The 18,835-nt window shown below is 38.3% G+C and overlaps 1 protein-coding gene across 1 annotated transcript in view; it reads right to left on the bottom strand.

Moving 5' to 3' along the window:
- The window catches only part of LOC149104646 (uncharacterized), a 32,148-nt gene extending 19,294 nt beyond the window's left edge, over positions 1–12,854 (bottom strand). The window contains exons 1-4 of the mRNA XM_089271320.1: positions 12,788–12,854; positions 10,736–10,858; positions 8,328–8,456; positions 7,053–7,232 (exon numbers count right to left, since the gene is read on the bottom strand). Coding sequence (XP_089127446.1) covers positions 7,053–7,232; positions 8,328–8,456; positions 10,736–10,858; positions 12,788–12,854 — 499 coding nt within the window. The remainder of the gene's footprint in view (positions 1–7,052; positions 7,233–8,327; positions 8,457–10,735; positions 10,859–12,787) is intronic.
- Between the last annotated feature and the right edge of the window lie 5,981 nt (positions 12,855–18,835).

Below are 18,835 nucleotides of genomic sequence, written 5' to 3'. Positions count from 1 at the left end.
AAGTCGTCACCGAGTAAATGCTCTTAGAGCGTCTAGTAACATGTAATGAGGGTAAAACTGAATTACCTTGACAAAAAAAAAAGTTGGGACACGAAGCAAGTTCTCCCTTCCCATCATTTACGATGTTGATTAGGGGGGATGGGGAATACGTGATCCAGCTCAGCTGTCCCAACTACGTTTGTCCGGGATTGTCTGAAAGAGATATCCGAAGAATTTTCTAGTAAAGGTAACGCCAACGATTGTCATGGCGTCACAATATTTTAGCATTTTGATTTCGGGTCAATGACGTACACTTTGTCTCTGGTTCAAGGCTCGGTGCAGATATTCGTGGAATATAACTCGTAACCGCCTGTAATAGAACGAAATTTGCGGTCTGCTTCAAGCAAAATGGGATTTAGAGCTCTTGTCTATTATTTAGGACATTTTCCAGGATTATTATTAGCAGATCTTTGTATTGTTTCACGGAATAGTGTTAAATAAGTTGATTTAAGCTTACCCGTGTACAGTATTCAGATATATCACGATTACACGCGACACAACAACTTCCTTGTTCCATGCATTTAATTAACGCGCACGAATAACCAACAACGATTAACGATTTGAAAGTCAGCGTTTTACAACCTAACCTTCGCTGATCTTCCCAGTTGGCAGAAGGTACACAAATTTCTCACTTCACACGTTTGAAATGCAGGATGGAAGCAATTTAGTGGCAAAATAGTAGAGTTTGACATTTGAAATATGATTAACCATTTTCCGGAGACTAAGTTAACTACGTGTCTACCCTTCCTATCTTAATTGAACGGTTAACCATATAAACCTTCTCGCAAAGCTCTGTTTTGCTAGTTCTTGATCCCAAACAATGTTAAATAGTTTTTAGTAATTCCTATGAAGCGGAAAAAGGTATAATTCGAATGACACGAAGAGGTTTGGAAACAAAATGTTTTATCCGGTGACACTTCCAAAGCCGAGAACACACCTCGCTTTATACGCGTTCCGGTATTGGAGAGGAAAACGAAGAGAGACATGTCTAATTTAATCGCGTTTAGGTAGCAGCAACGCTTTATTGCTGTGCACTGATAAACTCGGCGAGACAGCATAGACAAGGCGAAAATATTCACTTGCTCGGTGCCCACTGCTTCAGCCGGATTTGCATCATTTCTGTTTGGCGCGAATCAACCACCCCTCTAAAGAAGTAGACAAGATCCTTTTTTCAGTGCAGAAAATAGAAAAATCCATTTCAACACAATATCTTGCGCATAGTTGGATTTTAGGGGCGAACAAGTGAGTCATTTGCCCCTTGAGAAGCAATAGAGGTTTATGTCACGGACTTATCGATCGCCTACCGTAGAAAGTCAGTTAAAAATATGACTTCACGTTCTTTGACGCCTACCCAGGTAAAACTTGTCGTTGTATGCTGTTTCTTTTTAGTAGCGCTCGTTAGCTGTACCCGCGAGATGGTACAACTCCTCCTTTTCTCCAACTTGTTTTACAGCGAGCGGTTTGACATTCTTTAAATTCTTCTTTCAGACAATTCCAGACAAAAACGTTGGGACACAAAGCAAGTTCTCCCCTCCCCACTCCCTCCCCCCCCCCCCCCCTCCCCGCCCCTCATTCACTTACAATGCTGATAATCAGGTGATTTTGTCCCTTTTGTTGAGAAAAACGCGACGTTTTCCAGCATTGATTAGAGGGGATGGGGGATACGTGATCTAGTGCAACTATCCCAACTACTTTTGACAGGGATTGTAGAGGAGGTTAGCAAGCGAGACACGGTAACCTAGCATGTCAGGTGTTCAACTGTTAAACGAGGCTATTTGAGTTACGTGTACAGTAAAATCATTGCAGTTTTTAGCTGTTTGTCCTTCGCTTATTGCAATTTAATGTTTCAGGCTTTTAAACTAAGTGCTGTTAAAGTAAGGAGGGCTTGGAGGTGGGCGGGAACTCCCATTTGATTTAAAAAGGTCAGGGATGATCGTCGTCTTGCTTAGGAGTGTAAATCACGGATTTTGGTCTCACTTAGGATGTTCAGGACAAAACGGCACTATTTTTAGCCGTCATATTATCTTTTAGGGTGCATTCTCGAGAAGAAATAAAAACAGAAAAGAAACACAAAAAATCCTGTCATTTCCGTTTTAAATGGTATTTTTTGGGGGTCGAATAAAGCTCGAGCCACGCGTCATGGGAAGAACAGATCTTGTTTTAAAGAACAGATTCAAAAGATGGTGGTGTTTGCTGAGAGGAGAGCTCTCTAATAAGTCACGATACTTGAACTGGACTATCGCTATTGTCAGTTTTCTAATTTTAAGAATCAGTACACCATGGCCGAGTACAAAGGAGCAGTGGACATACGAAAAACGTTCAGGTGAGTCGAGTCGAGATCTTTTACTCAGCGAGAAACAATGAAATTAAATAGTAAATGGTTATTGTGTTCGACTTAAGCTAAGAGTGGATGTCAGTTGACTGTCTTAAGTTGTACTCTCCTTTCTCTATGTTTACCACGTCCACTAACAAATTGTCGAGCAGTGTGGCTAGGGACGTCTTCAGTAGAACAACAAGGCAGGAGACTCCTTTCTTGCCCCTCACGCCTGAGAAGATATAAGGCCCAAAGGGCTGAAAGTTCTCCCCCCTCCCCCCCTCCCCCCCCCCCCTCCTTCTCCGTTATTGGAACCAGAAAGGGTCCATCCTTACTTCGGGGCCTAAGCGGGCGAGAGAGGTCCTTCTTAACTTCGCTTTTCCATTTATTACGTGTGTTAATAGATCAGTAGTGCGTAGTTAATGAAATTTTCGGCGTTATCCGGCTTGGATTAAAAGTTCCTGAATTTCCAAATGGAGGCAAATGGTACGGAAATGTCCTGCCAAAGTCTCGGGAAATTCCGGAAATTGTTAAATTCTCGAAAATCGAACCGGCATTCAACTAAGAAATTCGAAAAAAATTCTGCGTGCGAAGTAAAATAGAACGGAAATCCATGGGGAGAAACTCGACAAAATTTGGGCATACCAAAGTCTGGAAATTCTGAAAAATGTTGTTCTACATGGGAATTGTCGGTCTGGAAATTCAAACCGAAATTTTGGATGTAGTGGAAAGCACCCTACATCAAAGTGCATTTATACAACCGACACTCTTAGGAAATAGAGAATTATTAGTATTACTTGTCAGTATTAGGCGATGGACGCGTTTTCAAACCCAGCAGGTGTCTTAAGCTTGACTGGGTCACGCGAGGCGAGTCACAGTTATATCATTGTCGCCTTAGCGGCCTGCTGACATCTTCCTTCGTGTTCCCTTTCAAAATTCTAGATATGAAGGGGTGAAAGGATTTTACAAGGGACTGGCTCCTAATGTTCTGGGGTAAGATAAATTTTTGACATTTGCAATACAATCCCAAATTACAACAATTATCACTGAATCTGAGAACATGCATTCATGTTTGCGTCTCTCCGTATTGTTGTCAGATCTTAGTAATAGGGACCAGGATTGCAGTTTTGGTCATTCTTGCTAGCGTGACGGTAGCTGTGATTTGTTATTCATATCTGCGACTCGTATTCAGGAATTGCAGTGCAGCTCAAATCTTGAGCCGCAATGTTTACTGCCGGTCGTGCAGCCTTACGTAACTCAAATAAGATACTATTGTGAGGTACACAACAAAATTAAATTAAAATAGCACTCAGGTGATAAAGCTCTTGCAATCGCCTCATTCCAAAACCCTAAAACACAGCGGGAAAAATTGGGAACGAATTCCCTAACCAAGTGCAAGTACATCAACCTCTGCGGGTTAGAGATAATTAAAGCATTCACAGACCTTCAGATATAAACTGGTGCTAATAAAATTTCAAACTAAAACTGAAGCTGAGATCCATGCTTAACAACTGTCTAACCAACCTTACAACCAAAGACTCAATAAATTAGCCTTAAGCGACACACGTGCATTTCATACCGACAGAAAAATATTTACGTTCTCTTACACTGTCACGTACAGTTCAGTTCCTCCGAATGGCAAATGCAATAATTCCCCCTTCTAAGGTTTCATGTACCGATTTTGTTTGTTTGTTTGTTTGTTTGTTTGTTTGAGAAAAGCAGCATGTTTGGTAATCTAAATACCTTGCATTGAAGTCCTCTATGTTGCTACATATTATACTCGATTTGTTCTTGGTAGTCGCAAAATTACCTCTTCACAATTTGCAAATAGGCAACTGGTCAGGCTCCTGCTAGTCGCAGTACAGCGTGCATGTTAGGCTTTTGTAGAGCACTATGGGACAGATAAGCAAAAGTATCTACATTACTCGGGTGTCCGTATTAACCGGGTTCTCGTAATAGACTCAGTGAACACATGTTTTGTCCATGTGTACATAAATCATAACTTTATTTCACAGTGCCGATGTATTTAGCTTAACAGCGCTAATTGAGGACGCTCTAAATTACAATTTATTGTATTAGAAAAAATGGCAAAAAGTATTGAGTATAAACCTATCTTATCTAAAATTATATACATAAAAATTTACTGAATTGAAATCTTCTTCCAAAATGTCTATTTAATCCATGTAACTGAAGAACAAATATGCAAATGTCTCGCACTCACTTTAAAGTTCCCTTGTCAAGTGCAAGAGCGTCAATACTCATTTATCATAGTAAGTTTAGTGAAATTAAAAGCTTTCACTTTCTAACAGATTAGAATTGATACTTAATTATGAAAATCTGCAGTGCTCAGATAACCAGTGTCTGTAAAACGCGGTCAACTTTGTATATGAACTTGTCACTTGAGATACAGAAAATGTCCGTTGTCGCTATTAAGCGGTCTCTTTATCTTATCTCGTTATCTCCTTGTCATTATTATTGACAGCAGCGGGAAAAACAAAAACAAAAACAAAAAAAACAAAAAACTTAGTTGAGGTTTGACTGAGCTTCAGAGTTCGCGTGTTTTTGAAAGGCGCAATAATTCCACGACTCTTTCACTTGACATGGTTAACAATGTTTGAAACAAAAACACCAGTGAAAGAAAGAGCAAAAATAATTAAATGTTACAAGCAAAAACAGTCAACAAAGCAGCAAGATGGAAAACGAAATAAAAACAAAACAAACAAACAAACAAAGGAAAGAAGCAAACATTAAAACAAGATAACAAGCATGCAAACTAGGAAACAGACATCAAAACAAGCAAACGAACAAACAAGCAAAGCAACAATAATAACAACAATAATAATAATAAACTTTAAGTGTCAGGGTAGGTATTTAGCTTACAGAAGCTGATTGGGGACACTACTACGTTACAATGTATTGAGATTTAAAATGTACAGTTAAGAATACGAATTAAAATTAATTGGGTACACTAGGAATAAGTAAGAATAAATAATTATAAATAATATAAAAACTGTTTCTGAAATTACAAATACAGTATAATACAAGAGAGAAATAAAAATTGATATTTAAGTGAGTAGTTCAAGAATTAAGAAGTGCATATAAGGCAGTTTGAACACGCATCCTCGATTAGAGCACTGAGGTCTTTGTTTCTAATATTCTTTCCAAAGTTACCGATGGTCAATCTATAAACAAACAAACAAACAAACGCGAAAACTAGGAAACACGAAAATAAGATATTATCAACAAACACGCCAACTCGAAACTAAATTGTGAAGTCAATAAACAATCAAAGAAGCAACTAGTCACTGTCTGTCCTTATTATTAACAATTTTTTGTTTTTGCTTTTCAGAGTGACTCCAGCTTGTGCGCTTACTTTTATGGTGTACGAAAACGTAATTCACGCTCATACGCCGTCCAGTTAGCATCGAGGGAATTAAATAATAAAATAGAAAATGCCCGAGCAGTCTGAACGATGCCCTTTATACCTCAAATGTTCCAACTGGACCCTTAGTTTGAAAAAAAGGATTTAGTTGAAAGTGGCCATCGTTCAGGACAAATCTAGAAATGGGTGCATACTTTTTTACCGCAGTTTTAATATTAAAGAACAGCTACAATTGATAAGAAAAGAGGTGAAAAACGCTCAAGGGACATTGCAATGGAGCTGGAATTTCATCCGGTTTGATGCAACAACAAGCCTTATTGCTTGATGCATGTTCTTATTGGTCGTTCCTTGGTTACGTGCTTGATTAACAACTTGAGTCTGGTATGGTCGACTTAGGCTGAATGTTATTAATCTTGACATTGAACGACCTTTGGAATGCCTCTAAATTAGTATTATTAGTAAAGTGTTGTACATGATCTACTTCATTCCGCGCGACATCACTCGAGTGAGTGTGGAGTCACGTGTCCTATAGTACTACAGTTGTATGGCAAGAATACAGTTGGTAATAAAAAAGAAGAAAATTCATTAAAAAAAAAAATCATGCGCAGCTTGCACTCTCCCCTTCCAAAACGCAAGAACAACAGAGAACAAACAAAAAAATCTAGCTGTAAAGAAGATATTTTGACCGAAAATTGTTAACCTTGTGCCCCTCAACCCCCATGATTTCTACAACATGAAACAATCTGTGTAGAAATACTTGTACTTGTAAGGCCCAGCATTGAGGCATCACCCCACTAATAATATAATATTGTTTTTAATAAACCTTTTTTCGCTTGGGCGGTTTGTTTTCCCATCACAGACCACGTGGTATTCTCTAGAGAATTGTTCTTTTATCCGTCTAAAAATTATTTACTTACATACACGGGACCATTTGAAAATTTGAAAGGAATAATTCTCAAGGGTATCATCACATGGTCTGAAATGGGGCAACAAACCGCCCAGTCGGAAAAGGTCTAGTGCTAAGTAAATTTCTTCTGTAGTTCCATTTGCTTGTTTTTCGGGTGCCCGGGCCTGTTAATAATCGCAAAGAAAAAAAGACCAATGAAAGTAAACGTATTCAGCTGTCACTCAATGTCTAGGTTTTACAGTAAGGGCATTTGTAACTGGATTAGTCGGTGCTGCAGTAACGGGCGTCACAATGCCCCAGGTTACCCAACCTGTAGATGTAGTAGGAGCTGCAGTTCTTTACTTTAATCCGGAACCAGTTTTCACAACAGAGTTCAAACTTGCGCACGCAGACTTTTCTTAGGACTGTACCTTCAGCCACTGTAGGATGATCTTCACTCAACCAGACAGGGAAGTTTCCATCACATCTGTTCATCGACGGACATGTGGTCACCATTTTTGTGCCTGCAGCTCCTTTGAAGCGGTACCAGCCATCGAGTGTCTTGTCACATTTACTGTTTACTGTCACGTAGTCATATTTTCTTTCTGCATCTGTCAGATTTTGGTAATGTTGCCAGTGACATACATCAACTAAAGGAAGTACACAAATGTGTAAATAAATATGTGATAAACAGAAAGACATTTGAACAATTATGAAAAAGTGACTCAATGAAATACGTAATTAAGAATTGATTCATGCTTTAGCGTGCATAATAGGGTTGCTCGATGCGCAGTCAAGAGAAACTCTAGCGTCTTTAATGCTCTCCGATTTTTCGTTTGGCGTATGAAATACATAAAAGAACTAAATTTCCGTTGGTGTAAATCACGTGAAATAGGAAGAGGTGTACTAATAGAACAGTTTCGTATTCTCGGTATTGGACTGCAACTGCAATCATGGACAAATTGTTTTGGAAAATAATCATAACAGTACTACCTACAGAACGAGTGTCAGCACCCCCATTCCCCCTTTCAATGTTGGAAAATGGTATAATGTAAACTTGTGTTGGACTTCAGTGTTATGTCAACATTACAGAGGGGTAGGGAGGGGCAAAATGCGAAAAGAATGACGATTTCTAACGCTTGTGACCATGGTTGTAGCTTGGAATGGAGGCTCGTGTGGGGGAATATCATTAAAAAGAGATTAAAGTCGTTTGCATTTGAAAATACTCCCCGCATTAGCCGCAGTCACAAGCTAAAATCATGGACAAAAGTCTTGGGACAAATTTGCACTTTTGGCGCTTTTGCTCACACGCCAGAGGCGAATACAACTTCACCTGCCTAACCTCGCCCCCACCTCCCATACAATGTTGAAAACTAGTACCTGCAATTTCACCTGATTTTCAACACTGTGTTGGGTGGGGAGGGGGGACAGCGACGCGTTTTTAAAGGATATAGCAGGGTTTTTTTTTTCTTTCTTTTCAAACTTCAGTTCTAAAACACAGATAACTCGTTACATTACATAGGTGTCCCAAGGACTTTTGTCCACGATTGTAGTTCCAGTCCAACACCGAGAATACAAAAATGGCCAATTGAGGTTTGTCTTACACATAATGGAGGATGGAGCGGATAGCAACTCCTTACGGACAGGTTGTAACTAATTTTAAGCAACGTAAGGATACTCATGTTACGAACCAAATTACATTGTACCTTCACAGATTGCACCGTTGTTTACGAATCCATCTTCACACATGCAATAGTACGATCCATGCGTATTACTGCACGTAGAGTTAGCAACGGCAGCACATGGGTCGTTCTGTGCAGCACACTCATCGATATCTGGGAGATATGTAATATAATAGTTATATTTATGTGATATTTTCTTGCGTTTCCACCCCAAGGGTTTGTGAAACCGACTGTGTGTTAAGCATTGTGAGTCATGCTGTGCTTTTTTTTTTCCTTACTCGTACCGGCCCAACCGTAGTGCAAGGGAGGAGTGGGTGGACAGAAGCACCCTCCGGGATTTCGTTGTAGTAAGACATGGAAAGTTCATTTTCTCTCTTGGCTTGCTTAAAAATTCGTCCAAGATAAGTTGTTGTTTTTCTCTGTTGTTATGACGTCATGTGACGTCATTTAGCCGGCCATCTTGGATCCACTAACTTGGAATTCAAATTATTTTCTCAGAAATAACACACAAACTGCGGTGACAAACATGACAATAAAACGCATGCTGGAAAACAAAATTCATTCAACTTGGCGTTTCGTATGTTTCGACATACATCTTCAGAAGTGACCGTTTAGAATAGGAGTAAAAACTGAATTTTAGATAAGTAATTAACAATAACAATGACAGAAGCTGGGAAAACTTTGCATATTAAAAGATGCAAACTAATAACGACAAAGAGTTTCGCTGCTAACATTATCATTTACGGAAGGTTTCAGCTCCCTAATTAGAAGAGTCTCCTTTATCTTGGAATGTGTATCTGACAGATCTTTTGCTAATATCTCAAAGTGGTCCTATTTTAAGTTGTGACCAGTTGACGTGACGTGATTGACAGATGGGGAAACAACGAAAAGTGAGCGTGCGGATGAGGTTTACTTTGTATTCCTTAGGTGAGAAGGAGTCCCATTTGTGTACAGGCCGGTAAAGGTCTTCTTTCGGTAAGCAGATGTTTACAAAGTATGACTGTGGCGTTTGATGAGGATATCCAGGAAAGGGATTGTACTGTTCTCTTCAAATTCAACGGTAAATTTGATAACTGCGTGACGACAGTTATAGTGTAGAAACTGAGTTGCTATGTTTTACTGTCGAACAAGGTGAAGGTATCGTCAACGTATCGAAACCGAATAGAAGGGCGAGCGTTGTTGTTAAGAACCCTTTTCTCTTCAAATGGCACATAAAGATATTGGCCAAAATAGGACCTAAAGGAAAGCCCGTTGCCACACCGTCAATTTGGCATTTCATTGTCATGTTTGTCACCGCAGTTTGTATGTTACTTCTTATTAAGCTAAGATGGCCAAAGAAAAGGAGTATTTTCTCGGGAGGTCGGTGAGAAAGCGTTAGTTGTGGGAAAATTAGTCCAAAATAATAATGATAGTGAAATGATACTATTCCTGCAATGTTGTCGAAGAAAACAAGAAAAAGGGAATTTTGTTAAAGACGACCCAACAGACCATTACCCTTTGCCTCTTTCTGAAAGGAAGTCTTGGTGCCCACCCTTTCGCATGCAAATTAAATTCGTTTTCATCTGAACAGCTGTGTACCAGGCCTCGGTTTAGTCCAACTTGGAAATGGCCCATTTGACCTGAACCTCTCTATTTAGCTTGACCTGAATATCTCTGGTAATGTCAAATGGCGTGAAAAACAGACGACAAACCAAAATTTTCAAAAAAGGATTAATGAATTGGCACTGAAATAATTCCAAAGAAAATCCAAAGCGCAAAAGTTGAAGGCCTTTTGTTGAATATAAGTACTTTTTTCAGCGCAGTTTCTTACAGGATACTTGCTAAATGAAATAAGTATAGTTCATAATAAGTAACCTGGTGATCCAGTAAATTCTGTGCCACCAAATAACCTTTAACTTGTCGCCATTATGGTAGGCTGAGAACGCAGACGTATTTTCGGCTGTCGACTAAACCAGAATTTTTGGTCGCCAAAGATGAAATTTTAGCCCTATTGGCGACCGTACCGGTCGCAATTTCAAGCCTTTTGACAATGTATCTAACTAAATTTTATGGATGGACAGTAAATTGCTGTTGCTGAAAATTAATGTTCGGACATCATATACGATCATAATGTGAATTGGCCGGACATATTTAAAATGTGGTCGGACAATGTCCGATGACCGACTGTTATTTCCAGCCCTGAGTGACTTATTCGGTATCTAAAATTTCGGTGTCACTTCGTAAGTGAAGTAGCCGGCGATTTTCGTCATAGTAGCCGGCGATAATCGCCGGCTGCCGGCTACTAATGACAGCCCTGATTTCAACGTTCAACATCACATTATACACTGTTCAACATTTGTTGAACAGCAGCTGCAACATTCGTTAATTGTTCAACAAATGTTGAACCATGTATCATTGGCTTAAAGTATGTTATAAACAGACATGAAACAAACCTGCGCAATTTTGTCCATCTCCAGTGTATCCGTCTTTACAAGAGCAGTTGTACCCTCCATTGGTGTTGTTGCAGTTGGCGTTCACGTGGCATTTGTGAGAACCTCTATCGCATTCATCAATATCTAAAGTTAAGGTAAAACATGTTTCATAGGATCCACTGAATCGGAGAAGCAACTAAGTTCCTTAAATTCGTCAGATTACCTCTACAAAGTACAAAATTTGGAATATCAGTTAAACTTGGTTTTAAGAGGCAATGTAACTGTGAATTTTTAACGAGAAGCTGTCTCTAAGTGATCGAGAATTTGTCTGAGGAAAAGACCGAAAAATTCGTTTACTGAAGAGAGTCAAAAATCAATTTGAACTAATTTTCTAGAAATATGTGAGTTTTAATGTTAACATGTAAAGAACGGGATGTTCAAACTTTTAGCTTCTACCACAGAATGTTTGATGTTCACAGGGCTCGAGAAAACCCCCGTCCGGTCGTCCGGGACAAGTAGATTTTCCCTTCGGGCAAGTAACTTTCTCTCCTTACTTGCCCCATGGGCAAGGACCCAGGCAAGCCGTTCGCGGACTAAATTTTTGATAACAATTTTGAGAAGAAAAGGTAAATTTTAGGCTCAAGGGTAATCAAGTGTTGAAGTAGATGAAGCTTGAGGCTGTGTCGAAAACGAAGACCCAAAAACGAAGACCGAAGACCTAAGACCCTGTGGTCTGAAACGAAGACCCACCGATCTAAAACGAAGACCCACCGGTCTAAAACGAAGACCCACCGGTCTAAAACCTTTTTTTCTTCAGGAAAGACTCTACACTAGGCTAAATTGCTTTCATTTCTGTAGCGCATAAATTAAAATGTCATCTGAGCGCGCGGCAAACTTGACAGTTGCTTTATTTCAGTCTGTACAACGTGTCAAATTGTGTAACCCAATAAAATTCCAACAGTATAGAAATATACGTTTTAGTGACGATTTTAGTATAATTTATCGTCACCAATATTTTATTTTTCAAATGCATATGAGCAAATTACGATGAGGTGACTTCATTACTTTGCTTTACTGTCCTTATCATATAAAGGCGCAAAGGTCAACTGTGCGTGACTCGCAAATTTATTCACCACGTGCCACAAGAATTTGTTTTAGACCAATGGGTCTTCGTTTTAGACCGGTGGGTCTTCGTTTTAGACCGGTGGGTCTTCGTTTTAGACCGGTGGGTCTTCGTTTTAGACCACAGGGTCTTAGGTCTTCGGTCTTTGTTTTTGGGTCTTCGTTTTCGACACATCCGAAGCTTGACGAAAATTGCAATTTATAGCGTTGTTTTGTTGATTGCGTGACGCGCACTCACGGCTCACAAGTGGTTGCCTAGCACGTGATCAAAATGTGATCAAATTTCTTTCCAGGATTAAAAATAGCCACATTGGGCACGGAAACCCTGTGTTTATTTCTTAAAATTTTAGCAATTTTCTGCGAGCATTTTCCAGTTTCTCTGTACAAAACTTAACTCAACAACGATATATTAAAGCTGTAGAAATTGTACGCGAAAAGAAGCTGCATATTGCTACCTCGAAAACGAAGCCAGCAATTTTGATGCTAAAATCCAGGTAAGTCTCTGTTTTCGGCGTAACATGCAAGTAATGAAATGAAAAGTATTATATTATTAAAACGAAATGGATAAGTAAGTCATTAAAATACTTTCAGAGCTCCTGGAAGATAACTTAAAATAGTGTTTGTTTCAAACGAAGACGTTTTCCCTCGATTGAAACTATTTTTCATTCACCCAAATGAAAAATTATGCTCTCGCTGGCTTTTCAAATTCGACACTGTGCCTGTGTCAAAACTGAAGTGGGAAAGCGACTTGTTGTTAATTCTGCGTGTTATAAATTTCTCGCGCTTCTCTTCACAATGATTTCGTGGAGCTGGACAAGATGCAGGTGAACATTCAGGGAGTTGAACACGATCTTCGACGAATTAATCAAATTGATTCAAGGTTGTATGCCCAGCGTGTAATACAGGAACTAGGAAGTACGTACTTGAACGAACTACTACAACTTCGCAAACTTTGTTTCTTCAACTGGGAGGCACTGGCAAAAGATGCTCTGGGACAAAATTTAATTCCTGGTGACATTTTTTTTATCACGTTCGAAAATTCCAGGGAAAGTTGAATTTGACGCCATAAAAGCAGAATGAAGAAGTTAAAAGTTGTGGAAGTATTACAATATAATGGCGTAAACATGAAAGTGATCAGCACTGAGACGACGTACGATTACAGTCAAGATGGGTTTATTACATTAAAACACGCCTGTAGTTTGTTCATTTTGGGGTTCATGAATTATTAATGAGTTTGAAAACTTGGGCAAGCGGGGAAGTGCCCCGGGCAAGCAAAATTTGAGAGTTACTTGCCCAACGGGCAAGGTGGAATTCAAATATTTTTCGAGCCCTGTGTTCAACGAAATTTGCGCTAAATGATAGTTACAACACAAGGGCTATGTTAGGAGTAGCATAGTTACCATTCTCACAGTGTTCGCCCTCGAACCCAGTAGTACACGAACATCGATATCCTTTCTGTGTAAAACCGGACTGACAAGTTGAGTTGTTCGCGCACTTCAGTCCGATCTTTCCGCACTTGTTCTGAAACGCAGAAAAGGAAAATAGTTGCTTATAAATAATCTACTGCTCTCTCGTTGTTAGAATAAACGAATGAATGACTGTTCGAGATACAAGTTTATTTCACTCTTGGCATCGCGCTGACTTTCGCCGACTTAACCCAGAAGTAAGAAAAGTAACTTATGCACAAATATTAAGATTTTCGTGGAGAGCTTTGAGGCAAATTGGCTTATTAACAACTGAAGGAGAAAAGTTGGAAAAAAAAAAAAAAAACCAGTCACTTACTTCGGCGCCACGATAGTAGTAGAGCTGGTTGTCCTTCAGATCCCTGTCATGCTCCAAGTGAGTGGAGTTATTCAGCTCACATTTATGTGTTCCGTCAGGATCTTTGTTCCTAATATTAAGACTGACACAGTTTGCATCCAGGTAGCAACGGTGTTCACACTCGTCCAAGTCCTTGACAGTCATGGTTTTTATCGAGTGGTTCACTAAATGTTTCTCAGCATAGAAATAGCAGGCTGGAAAGTAGAGCTCACGTCCTCCATCTGAAAAAAATATACACATGTTTATCTAAAGGGCTTATAATAAATAACAGAAATTCTGAAACAAGTACGCAGTATCTCTTAGAAACATGCAGTATATCTTTATTTCGATTTACTTCCCACGCACAAGAATTTTTTTTTTTGCCAGAGCTTTAATTGTATAAACAAATCGCTGAAACTATAATTTCTAACCACTTCGTTATCGTTCAGACCCTAAATATGAAATAACTTCCTTAAAGGGGACTCAAGAGTGTTGTCGCAATTTTCTTTTCCGCTTGCTAAGTCTTGTAAGGATCCAAGATAACTGTATGATGTATTTCAGAGTTCACCTTTCAGTGTCATCGCTTCTTTTGAAGAATTTATGAAGAAATCTAATAGTAAATAGAGAAATTTAAGTTTCTAGTGGACCAGAATAATTACAGGTACTTTTCAGTCCCTTTTACATTTTCTTAAAGCTAAAGATAGTATTAAATAGTTGCCTTGAGTAACATTGAGAACATTTTATTTATGGGAACTGGAGAAAATAAATTTCAAAGTTCAAAGAAATAATGCAAATGCAGGTAAATTTTTATCATAAGTTTCATTTCACCAGCACTTTCAAGTGTTTCTTCGATATGTCCTGTTGTTAGCAATGATTTATTTTTCAGAAGAATTTTAAAACAGTCAAACAGAAGTTTGCAACACGCTGTAAATAATCTCAATACAAAGTATTTGTCCACATGTTACTCGTACCTCAGATGCATTCCTTCTTAAACATTCGACGCTGATGCTTAAATTGTTTACTTGGTGTTTGAATGAAATTGCGAACTGCAAATATTTTGCAGACTGGACATCTCGAAGTCTTAATTAGGTTATAATTAGCGGAGAACGTAGAAAGGTCTGAAACTTAAAATCGACTTTTTAAAGTGGTAGAGGCGGCTTGTTTTTTAATCTTTCTCTCGCCGAAATCAATCGTAAATTCTCCTAGCTAAGCATCACACATTTCACAGTTACTGTCCTTGTGAGAATTTGGTGGTATATCAATATAATATCCACGTTGTTTTTGCCACCTGTCCATTCAGACAGCATATTAATATTCTGACAATAGAGAGTGCTGATCAAGCTTTCCAAGTTTATTTAAGAAAAACATAATAGTTGTGGAACCCGAAATTTCGCTCTATGGCAGAAGAATGAATCCTCCCCTCGAAATATCAGCTTTTGTGGACTGATAGGTCTGATTAGGTCTGATGGAAAATTTCCGTGCTACAAGACCGAAATTAGATTGACATGGAAATGGCTAATTAATACGAGACACGACGTCTATGTTGGATTTACATCATGAACTTATTTTTAGCTACAGTTTTAGTCAAAACGGTTCTGGTGGAGGGAATTTCCTCCGGGTTTTAATCTTTTTACAAAACAATTTCGTATTTAATTCGATAATATTTGTTATTATTGCGTCAAAAAAACAAGTTTAGAATTTTCGCTTGAACAACCTCTGGTAAAAGTATTGTTGTTTTAAATTAGCGGTGGGTAATGATCAGGATCACGGCGGTTTTAGTTATTACAAATGAAAAAAGGAATAAAATTCTGTGTTCCTATGGATGTTTTTCCATATTTTTTTTCCTGTTATTTTCACGAGTGTTTCTGTAACTTGGTAGAAAAGCTGGAAATGTTTGCTTCTTAAATAGCTGACTATCACCTGCTTTACGATCTTGAATTAAAATTAATGTATGCTACAACGCTTTATTTTCCTTTTCATTGGGAAAAAAATAACTACGAGAAAACGACGAAAGATCATTCGTTCATTTCTATTATCAAAATATGAATTCTCTTTACGCGCGCCATCATAATGTCAACAGCTTTAATTTTGTGTTTCTCTCGGAATATACAAGGAAGGCTTCTACAGACACTAGCACCAAAATTGAACAAATCAATAACAGAACGAAATTCTGTTGTCTGCGCAAATTTGCCTTCATTGTGGGTGGTTTTAGACAAACTGTAACAACTTCCTCTAACATACAAGTTTCGATTTACTGGCCAAAATAATGTAGTGAAGCGTTTAAACGTCTTACGTTAGGAAACGGACTGATTTAATGAAAAGCGTTTGCCATAAATGCATGTGTCGCATAGTAAAATTATGCTTAAAATGCAAGATAAGAAACTTGTAGGTAATTTGAATTTGGTAAACATGGCTGATGTACGTACGTTTCTCATACATGATATTGTATTCAGATAAGATAATTAGCAAAAGAGTATTCGCATGTCGCATGTAACTCATTTGAATTCCAAAAAGGTGTAACCTCTAATCATTTCCAGAAAGTCCAAATTCGACGTTGTTTTATAGACTTACATGGATCGAGTGATTGTCCAAGGATTTACGGTAACCACCTCAAGTTAACTATTAGACACCTTTTCCAATGAAGAGGAAAATGCTCGGCATCAACCTTTATTCAAGTATTCATGGTTTCTTCAAACTGCTGTCATTTGCTTTATAAAACTTAGAGATAAAGCTAGTCCAAAATTTGTCTCACTTCCTCGCTTTACATGCTGACAGTGCGTAATTTTCCAGAATGAAATGGTTATGAACACAAATGCTTGCAGCATTCTATCACATTGCTTCCAAATCTATGGCTAATTGGAGATCATCAACGAATATGTTGGCCCTCGATTTAAACGGAAGACTTCAAACTAACCCTTGATCACGACCAGAAGTAGATAGGCCTGCTTAGATACCACTTAATTTTCAAATTGGACAGAATATTGTGACAATATCAATGGATTCTACGCCTGATTTTCCTTATTCTCTTGACTTGTCTGCCACTTGACAATATTAATAAAGCATGGAGAGATATGGCGCCGACCCTGCGTAAGTCAGAATGGAAAGGATCTGATGCTAATTCGTAGAAATTCGGTATAATTTCCGACCATAGATTCGTTTCACAAATGATCAATTATCCTAATTCAACAACCATCTTTAGCCAAACTGAAGAAACCTGAATTAAAATAGTATCTATAAAATACAAAGCAGGTAAAAAGGAAATTTTTCAAACTTACCCTGCGGCCGAGTTGGACAAGGGATTACTGAAATCCATGACACGAGAACGAAAGGGAGAGAAAAACTCATTCTTAACCTGCGTCGGACGTCTCCACTTAATATGTCTCAGATACAAGTCAATACAGTATTGAATAAGCACCAATGCTGTCTAAGCACCAGTGATGTCTGGTCGAATTAAGCTCCAACAAAAGCTAACAGCGACTAATGAAAGATGGCATTATTTGGCTCACAGCTAAAACAACGCTTAGATAATAGGCGTAAACCAATCATGTTACGTCTTCGCTTGACAGATTTTTCAGTACATGTAAACTTCCCATTCTAATTGTGCATTTTTTATGAAGAAATAGAATACGGTTATTCAATTAATTATTAATGTATATTTTTTTGCCTACATGTAGGTTGGTTGAATATACTTGAAGGAGAGCCATTCTAGTTTAAGTTCGAAATAACCCACAAAGTTAAGCTAATTCACTGTCCTCAAGTAATTACAAAAGAGATTTTTTTGCAGTTACACCTTAGATAGAAGAAGAAAATAAATTTCTAAAACTCCGGTTCTCCTTGTAAGAAATATGATTCTTTCTTAGACTAAGTGCAACGATGATTGAGTTTCTGATTCCCGCTATTTAGTCTCGTATCAAGATTCTTTATTGGTATACTCTCACTTGTTTGAACGTTATTATTGTGAACAGGATGGTCTATCAAGGTTTTATTATATAGACACGAGTGTTTTACTGGAAAATACACCACTCGCAAAATTCATACGAAACTACATCCGGGACTTGAGTGGCGTATTTTCCATATCCTCACTAGTGAAGATATCAATGATTTCACTCATATCAAATTTGTCTCTTAAATTGTACTTAAATTCGTTGGGGTACGATCGAAACATCTTCGGGTCTTCCTCGAAAGTCTTCGGCAATCTTTGGCAATCTTCGAAAATTTTCGGAGAATGTCCGGCAACGTTCGTGTGACCTTCGAAGAAGTTTTGGAGAATCTTCGGAAATCTTCGGAAAGTGGTCGAAAATCTTCGGAAAATCTTTAAAAACGCCGTCATCAGTATGTCTATATAATAAAAAGAACATTACACGTTAGCTTGAAGATATGAATTTTATGTTCGCATGGCAAGAACAATATCTCACGAGTGAGCGCAGCGAACGGGTGAGATATTGTTTTTGCCACTCGAACATAAAATTCATATCTTCTCGCCACCGTGTAATATCCTCTATGTAACCCTCGTTAATGATTTTTTTTCCGTTTTTTCTTCCCACATGTTTTCCTTTCTACATTTTTCCCTGAAACTATCCTTCGCTGCAATGAGAAGTCCTAGATGTTGGATACCACAGCAAGTTAAATGCGATTGAAAAATAGGTGCTAAGACATCTATCAAGCCCATGACAAAAGACTTCCTGGTCAAAGCTTACACTTTCTCCGGATGTCTGAAAACTTTGCATTTTTGGAATCTTGCTTCAAAATATTTATGCTGATAGTTCCCAGACAGCATTTGTTCCCTTAAAATAATCCAAAATTATCCCTTGTCCCATGCTAATGACTGATTCTTTGTTCCCAAAAATCGTTTAGAGTCGTCAACAAGCAAAGAACGAGAAAGATAAAGATTATATAAAAAAAAAACAGTAACAACAACAATTATTTTGGCTTAGCATGTTATTAAAATTGAAGAAATTGTGACATTATGCGACCAGTGTTTGTTCTCACAGTTTGACATCGTCATTCCTAAAAGAGGTTATATTTCTATTTAAGGAAGATTCGCCAAAAGGGCTGTTAAAGAAACATAATTGTATACGCAAACAAATTTACTAAAGAGCAGTTCTTGGAAGGATTAATTACCCAACAGATGTCTTTTCTCCGCCCACCACCGTGCATGTTACTCAAGCTAACTAACTATTCTTCCAAAGAAGACGTTCT

The sequence above is a fragment of the Orbicella faveolata genome, unplaced genomic scaffold, assembly GCF_042242905.1.
Source record: "Orbicella faveolata isolate gen_17 unplaced genomic scaffold, um_ofav_v1 contig_34, whole genome shotgun sequence".
Classification (NCBI taxonomy): domain Eukaryota; kingdom Metazoa; phylum Cnidaria; class Anthozoa; order Scleractinia; family Merulinidae; genus Orbicella; species Orbicella faveolata.
This window is presented reverse-complemented; position numbering and strand designations above follow the sequence as displayed.